This window comes from Aptenodytes forsteri, unplaced genomic scaffold (genome assembly GCF_000699145.1).
Source record: "Aptenodytes forsteri isolate BGI_AS27 unplaced genomic scaffold, ASM69914v1 Scaffold760, whole genome shotgun sequence".
In the NCBI taxonomy this organism is placed as follows: Eukaryota; Metazoa; Chordata; class Aves; order Sphenisciformes; family Spheniscidae; genus Aptenodytes; species Aptenodytes forsteri.
The window spans coordinates 790,758-798,987 of NW_008796108.1; the positions used below are offsets into that span (position 1 = coordinate 790,758).

At 52.1% G+C, this 8,230-nt stretch overlaps 1 protein-coding gene across 1 annotated transcript in view; it reads left to right on the plus strand.

The window, feature by feature from the left end:
• Window positions 1-8,230, plus strand: part of NECTIN1 (nectin cell adhesion molecule 1) — a 65,624-nt gene that overhangs the window by 12,944 nt on the left and 44,450 nt on the right. The window contains exon 6 of the mRNA XM_009286750.2: window positions 1,180-1,331. Within this exon, the coding sequence (XP_009285025.1) occupies window positions 1,180-1,331 (152 nt within the window). The remainder of the gene's footprint in view (window positions 1-1,179; window positions 1,332-8,230) is intronic.

An 8,230-nucleotide genomic window follows, 5' to 3' on the forward strand; every position in this document is an offset into this window, starting at 1 on the left:
GGGGGAGTGAGTGAGCGGCTGGGTGGGGCTTAGTTGCCGGCTGGGGTTAAACCACAACAGCAGAGGACCAACGTTAGGCTGTTCTATTCTTCCATCAGCTTTGGGATCATTGGCTTGATGTAGCTGGGAAAGACTAATGTGTTTGCTATACATAGTGCCTATGTGTATATGTAGACATGCAAAATATGTGCGTGTGCATTTAGGTACTTCTTTACAAACCTAATTATACCCCCATTATTCCCTTTTGTTTCTTACAAATTGCTGACAATATGTGCACATTTTTGTTGGGAGGAGGGGAAAGAATACTTGAGTAATCTTTAATTGCCTAAGAGAAGTAATTACTTTGCTTCAGTAATTAAGAATAACCAGGCCATGTGTGTCTTTTCCTAACACACAGAGGTTTTTTTATTTATCTGCCTTTGTTCATTTGTTCTGTGTATCTCTAGACTTAGTTTTGCATTATTCCAGTTTCACACTTATCTGACTATTCTGACATGGGCAGGTCATAGATGGCAGGGCGCTAAATCAGCACCGCTTTACTCGGGCTTGAGTTGCAACTAACACTGGCTGATCAGCTGCCCAAGAGAGTTACATGGGCAGGAAATTGGAGTAAAGCAGGGTTAGGTTGGTGTCCCATTCCTGTGTTTTCCATAAAATGGAAAGTCAAGGATGGAGGAACACTCTGAAGATGAGCCTGCTAGAGGTGAGCCACCAAAACCAAAAGAGTGACCTGACCATCTTACCCTAAGCTGCTCGGGGATTGTGCTGGAAAATGAACCATTTTAAGGCTCTGTTTTCTGGATAGGGGAGTACATAGACTGAAAGTGCTCCACATCCTGTTAGCCAAATTCAAGGGCCTATATGTGACCCAAATATGTCCAATCTCCCTTGTAATCACAGAGAAGGAAAAAAAACCCCAATTGATGTAAAGAACCCGATTCTCATCATGCAGTGGATTTACCCTGGAGACACTCTACTGACTCTTCCCTGTAATGCTGCTGTCTGAGGGTTTGGTTTCAAGGCTGACTACGTTAGTGGGTATTTTCCAGCCAGCACTACCAGGTTCTGGACCTGCCCAAGGGCAAACGCAGAACCAGCATGTCAGTGTCACCTCTGCAGTACTGCTTGACCCTACTGAGTATCATCTCTGGGGTCAACCATGATCTTTGTTTCCCCTAGGCCAAACGGGACTCTGCCAGGGAGTGTGGAAATCCAGAACAACACCATCTACTTTAAAGGACCTGTCTCCTACAGTGTGGCTGGCACCTACATCTGTGAGGCCTCCAACGCCATCGGAACACGGTCGGGCTTGGTGGAAGTCAATGTCACAGGTAGGAAAACACTTGGTGTGCTTTGAAAGACAGAAGAGGAGGAGGAGGTGGGGAGAGGAGACTGTGAGCGGCTGACAACTACCAGTCAGTTGCATCTCCTTAACGTCTATCTTAATCACCAGTGTCTCCTTCTAGGGGTGGAGAGGTTCATGATGCAAAGGGAGCAGTGAAGTTCTTTGCTTCGCACTAGTTTTGCACTGGTTCAGCTTGGATTTTTTTCTCCTTTCCTCTTGTTGTCTTTTCCTTTCTTACACCAAGATATATTCAATTTGTTTCCCCCTTGTCTTCTGCTTTGGATTCAGAGAGATCATTGAACATGTTAAAAGCGAAGACGTGTGAGGGAGATATTTGTTAGAAGGCAGAAGAAGGAGTAGGATGAGGGTATAGACTGCCACTGAGGCAGTAAAGCATGAGATGGATGAGTCATTTGTTCAGGATGATGTTTGGTGTTTCTGATGTTAGGCAAGTCTCATGATTTTTCATTTGTGCTCCTTCCAATGCCATGTTGGTCTGTGCATTTGCTCACCTGGCTGCCACAGATTACCGAGAGGCTGTGAGCAATTGAGTAGCTTTGTCTGGGCTCCAGAAACGAATAACATCACAGGATACAGACAATGGGAAGTGATGGTATGTGATGTCATATGGGACAGAAGGAATTTGATGACTTGCAAATCAGTGTAGCCACAGGATTGAGGAAAAGACATGTGGATATGCTTAGGTAGTGTCAGGGAGAGAAACTGATGTCAAGAAATAGGTTAAAGAGAAGAAATAACATATGGCAATAGCCTGATTTCAGAGAGACAAAGTGATATTGCAGGGCATCACCAAAGGGGGAAGGTGGCTGTTGGTGCTTTGAGAGCAGGGAAGGGAAGTTTACCCCATTCCTTTGGGGTAAAAAGAGCGATTCATTTTATCAGTGGGTTAATGACAGGCAGTGACCAGCAGTTGTGGGTCTCACGAGAGAGACTGAAGTACCTCTAGCAGTAGGGAGTTGGAGTACTGCCACACTGCAGCGAGCTCCGGGCTCTTGGGGGACAGAGGAGGGAGTGACCATGCGATGAAGCAGCACTGCCTGCCTAGGGGACATGCCTGGCAGCTGGGGCGACTTGCTGAGGCTCTCCTCTGGCCCCCCGGCTGGCCAGCAGCGCTGTGGGGGCTCAGCGCTTGTCTCTTTCAGGTGCTCCCCCTACACCCCAGCTTGGGACCATTGCCAGCTGGGCAGGCAGCACAAACCACGGCACACGGCCACTTTTCCAGCTGGGCTCACAGCAGGGACCATGGGGTGTTGTAGCTCCAGACCTGCTCTCTCTGGGGAGGGCAGCGGGGCTGTGACTGCAGCCGGGTGAGCTGGAGAGCAGCCGGCCGCCTGCATCCTGCAAATGCCACAGACGGCACAGGTGCCTCGGAGCTGGATGGGCAATGAGGTGCCCTGGGGGCTCCCAATGCACGGGAAATACAGGACAGGTTCCGGGGATTGTTAGCTCTTCCTGCTGTCCAGCCTGAGGCAAATCAGAGCGCCTGCTGTTCTGATAGCGGGCCACCTCCCTGAGCCACCCAGTCCTTGAAGAGTTGTCTAACCTGGGAGCGATGAAAAGGGCTTCTCAGAGTTCCAGCCCCCTCCACCCACTCTCTACAGTGGTAAGTGCTGAGCAAGCGTAAAGACGAGGCCTGGGCAGCTGACCTCCTGAAATTGGCAATAACACTGTGTTTGGCACCCTCACCACCTCAGTTCCTCTCTTCTGTAACATGGGTAAACCAGGCTAATCTTCCTCTATCCAAGTGCTTGGAGGTCAATAGATGAGATGTGCTAATTAGATGCTAATTACCAAGTATTTATTTATGATCATTATCACTGTAGCAGGCCTTTAATTCACACCTCCTGTCCTGGATCCTTGCCTGCTGAGTTGTTCCTGGTATAAGCTTTTCTCTGGGGGATTTTTCATTTGCCAGTGAAAGGCACCAGAATAACAAAGCTCTTTGTTCAGGACAGAGGAGGCACAGCACCCGCCCTGCCCAGCCCTGCCCAGCCGCCCAAAGCCGGGGGAAGGTCGTGGCCAAAATCCATTCAGCCGCTGGCCATTTCATGGGAGTTGCCACCAAAGGCACTGTGTTTCTGGGACAGTGCAGGCAACTGCCTGGTGCAAACTGAGCAGACTCGCTTCCCGTCGGCAATAGAAAACCATCCCACACAGTAACTAGCACCTTGGGTCACATTTGAAACAGTGATCGGAGGGAAAATCCTCCAAGCTCAGTCCCCAGTCGCAGAGAAGGAGGTGGGATAGGTATCGCAGAAGACTTAGGAAGGAACAGGCTCTCTTCGCCATGTCTCATTTTCCATTTCTGCATGGCCTGTATGTCCATTTCTTGCTGTCGTTCTGGCTATCCAACCACCCCGTATCTCTTGCGCCGTCAGGACACGTTCCCAAACACCAGATACAGCCCTCTCTTCATATTTCCTGCTGCCACCTGCCAGCGTATTATCTGTTTCAGCACCACAATAGCATTGCAGCCCGGGTGGGCTGCACCGGCTCGCCTGCATGGGCATGGGCTCCTCTAGGGACGAGGGTCTGTGGGTTCCCCCTCCGGGCTTCGGTAAATGTCTCCCTTCCTGGTGGTTTTTCAGGGGACTGGTAGAGCATCGTTCTCGCGCTCGATCAGTGCAGTGCTGGCAAGGGAAGCGGGGACTGGCAGGATTTCTGGGGAATGACTTCGGGTTGATGTCTGCCTGCCTGTAATCTCAATTTATTCCCAAAGGTCCGAACTGTGAGGTTGAAGTTAAATGAGAGGGAAGGAAGGGCACACCAGCAGCTGCCCTGCTAGGAGGGATTAGCAGCCAGCCTGTTAGGCCAGGCCTCCACCACGTAAAAAACCCACTTTTAATAATTCATGGGATCTGAATATGTTTATCCAGCTCTCCCTAAGGACCGATTAGGCCAGTGCTGGGGAGGGCTCAGCCGTCCTCGCTCAGCTATTACAGGTACATTTGTTTGGGTCTTGCAGGCAATTTAGGGATTGTCAGTGGACCACGAAACCTCTTTCAAGAGCTGCATGCAATAAATGGAGTTCAATCTAGTGAGCAGCCAGCCTTGGGAGAAAAAAACCAGAAGGCTGGTGCAGAGAAAACCCTGCAGCGGCTTTTCCCCCTTCTGTTTCCCCAGGTACAGACCTCCCTCCTCCTGCCACTCAGCATCCTTCCTCCCAGCCCTGGCCCCGGAGAGGAGGAGTGCAGGGCTAGTTCAGCCCCCTCATGGGGAGGGCGATTTGTTCAGAGGGAGAAGGCTGAACACCGCTATTAGAGTTATAGCACATTAAAGAGATTGATAAGTGGAAATTTAATATTTTATTCCAGCAATCTGTTCCTATAATTGCTTCTCCTGCCTTGCAGGACCTTTGTCAGTCGCAGCCAAGCCATGTAGTGTGACATGTAACTATTTATTACAGGCGGTTGGGTGACATAATAAAAGGCTGAGGTTATAGACTGCATGTGTGTCCCTGCGTGCCTGCACATGGGTGTGGTGGTCCTGCACAGAGAGCTGGTCATGTACATACACACACATGTGTGACCCCGATCTGCATCCTGGCACGCAAATGGGCCTCCCAAACCTCCATGCCTGCACAGGGATGCCCTGCTGCACAGTCACATGTGCATGCAGGACGCAAGAGCATCAGTGTATTGGCATGAGTGAATATGCATGTATTTATGAATATGTGCTTGGCTGTATGGGCTTGCGTGCAGCAGTGCATATACATACCCTGGCCCCTGTGCATGTGTGTACATCTGCATTTGTGTGTGTATGCAGGGGGACATTCATGCACTTGTGTACTGGCTTCAGCCAGAGGAAGCACAAGGAGAAAGATGTTGTTAAAACATTTCTTCTCCTCACGGGCCTTCAAACACCAGGCAAACATCAAAACCGAAGGAGAATCACAGTGCTAGAGCTGGGGGAGCAGGGAGCGCAGAGTCTGTGCTGAGGCAGCCTCTATCAGCCTCTCTGCTGCAGGGCTCCCGCCTGTTTCCCGAGGCCAGGAAGGGGTCTTTTCCTCCAGGATACAGGATACTGCCCCAGTTGCTTGCTTGGTGTAGCTTCACCTCTGCACCTCGCACCTCCCCCTGTGCTGAGGCAGCCTCTATCTATCAGCCTCTCTGCTGCAGGGCTCCCACCTGTTTCCCGAGGCCAGGAAGGGGTCTTTTCCTCCAGGATACTGCAGGCTCCCCCAGTTGCTTGCTTGGTGTAGCCTCACCTCTGCACCTCCTGGATTTCCAGGAGACAGGACACGATGTGCAGGTGCCCCGGGGAGGGGCTGTGAGGATGGGAGGCTCTGTGCTGTTCCCTGCCCAGGGCCGTGCCAGCCGGTCGGCAGGCAGCTTTGCAGCCCTGTCCTTGAATGTGCTACAGGCTGTGGAGGGGAGGGGAGGAAAGGCTGACGGCCCCCCCGTTTGCTTGGCTTGCAGCAGGGAGTTACTTACACACCACCAGTGATCTCACCCCAGCAAGGTCACTGCAAACAGTCCGTGGGGCTCGCTGGAGCCCTCTGCCATGCAGCAGCAGGCCTTTGCTAAGGCTCAGAGCGCAGGAGAAAGCCCTTTCCGGGAAGCGTTAAATCCCGAGCCCAGAGCAGGTGCACCCAAAGCCCAGCCGCCGGCCAGGGCCGTGCCACGCTGCACCAGCAAGCGCTTGTGGCTGCTTTAGGTGGGAGGACGTAGGGCCGGGGGCTAAAGAGGAGCAAGCCTGGGGGGTCCATCTGATGGTAATCTTCCAGATGGCGGGTAGGAGTGTCTGCTGCATCCTGTCTGATGGCATCTGTGCCAACGGCCCCTGCGGGAGCAGCGCTTGATTGACAAGCGATAGGTGACCTGACAGATTAAAACCTAAGACACATTTGGCATCTGGCCTAAAAGCCGTCACACTCTGAAATGCCAGTGGCAGCTGCTAAACTTCTGGATTAGTTGCCAGTGGTTTTTCCACCCCCACCGCCTCCTTTCCCCCCCACCCTGCTCTGCACAAGGAGAGCAGAAATCCCTGGTAGGGAGAGGAAAGGCAGGATCCCTTGAAGCCGGAGATGGGCATGCATAGGTGCAAGGGCTGTTGTGAAGGAAAAAGAACAGCAGTGCTACGGGCTTCTCAGATTGCAGCCCTGTCTGGGCTGAGGCAGGTCCAGAGGTATCTCCCTATCTTCACTCATGTACACGTCTGTAACACAGTGGGTCAAAGTCCTGGGATAATTTGGTGTGGACTGTACTGGCAGGGAAAGTTTGCCATCAGCAATCTGTCTTGTAAAAAAACCCCACATGATCACCACTGTATTTGCTGAGGCCATCTGGGAACTGGGAAGGTCCATGAGCCCATTGGAATTAAGGTTCCTGCTCCTCCCCAGAGCTGCTGCTCGCCCTGGCTAGAGCCGGCCAAAGGCCCCTGCCTCCCATTGCAGCAGGTGTTTGATTTTGCAAGGCAGAAGGAAATCCAGGGCCTTCCTCTGGAGGAGCTTTGTGCAAGGAGCAGCTTGGGCTGACACATGTCCAAAAGGTAATATCTCATGGAGTTTGACATTTTCCTCAATGCCCGTGGCTGCAGTGAGAATCTCGGCTGGTGCTGGGTTTTTCCTTGGCCCTTATGGTTGAAGGGAAAAGGATGGAAATGTGACTTCAAGAAAAAATGTGTCCACAAGGAGTAGTATTTTTTAGATATCTAAGCGGTGTGATGAGCAGAAGGGCTTTTGAAAGCTGGTTTCCTGTGGATCTGCGTATCATAGAAGAATTACTTGGTGTCTAAAAATATGCTTTTTCTGATCTGGGCCCTTCCTGCCCTTGGGAGCAGCCTCTTGTCCCTGTGGGTCCTCTGATGTCTAATGAGGTTTAGCTCCCACCTCTGCTAGGGATCTCACTCCAGCTCTCTCCAAGAGCTTTATGATGGGTATAATTTTGGCTCATTTCTTCTTCTGTCAGATAGCGCTGAAATTGGCCAACAGGTTCAAAAAGCATTAGATAAGGGATTGATGGACAGGCAGGATGATTTGCATATGTCTCATTTTTATTGGAAACCAGCCATTAAAAGAAAGATGTGATTTTTAAAACGTGTATTTTTGAAGCCACTCTTGTGATGGGGAAGGCCTGGTTTGTCTCTGCAGTGGCAGCACTGCTATGCCCCTGGGTGCTGCACGGAGAAGGCAGGAGCCAGGGCAGAGAGATGCTCGAGCCCTCCTCCTTGCACGGGGGGGATCAAAGAGAACCTGTGGGCTCAGCCGGGTGCCAGAGCGAAGGCCAGGGCGACCCCCCGTCTCCCTGCGCTCCCAGCTGCCGCCCCAGAGGTCGGGCTCCTGGCACAGGGACAGGAAGCTGGGCTGAATGCAACAGCTGGCAGAGCCGGGCAGCGGGCAGATAGTGTTGCTGCTTTAATTCCTATTCATACAGCACTCCCTCTTTTTATGAGGGCTGGGGAGTAGCAGGAGGAGGGGGGGAGGCTTTTTATGCTGGCATTAAAGCCTAGCTTGTTCCCCCTCCCTCGACTCTGCTGTCTCCTGTTTCTCCAGTCCGCTTTTCACAGTGGCTTTAATTCTCTCCAGACTCTTCCTAATGGATTTTTCACATGGGGCCCCCAGCACGCTCAGGCTCAGCACCAGTTTCCAGAAATTTCACGCACCCCTCAAACACAAAAAGGGGATCCTTTTCCCACACTTTCCCCTCTCCCCAGGCTGCAGTTCTGCTCTCTTTTGCACCCCAGACACGAAACTCGGTGGGCAGAGGGGTAAATCCCCCTTTGTGGGGCTGACAGCTGTGGATGCGTGCGGAGCGACACCCGCCGAGAGGTGGCCCTGTCCCGAGCCGTTAATTAACCTGGCTGCTGAAGGCCGGGGCACCGGGGCAGGAGCCTGCAGGCGCGCCTCGCCGTGCCCGGCAGCAG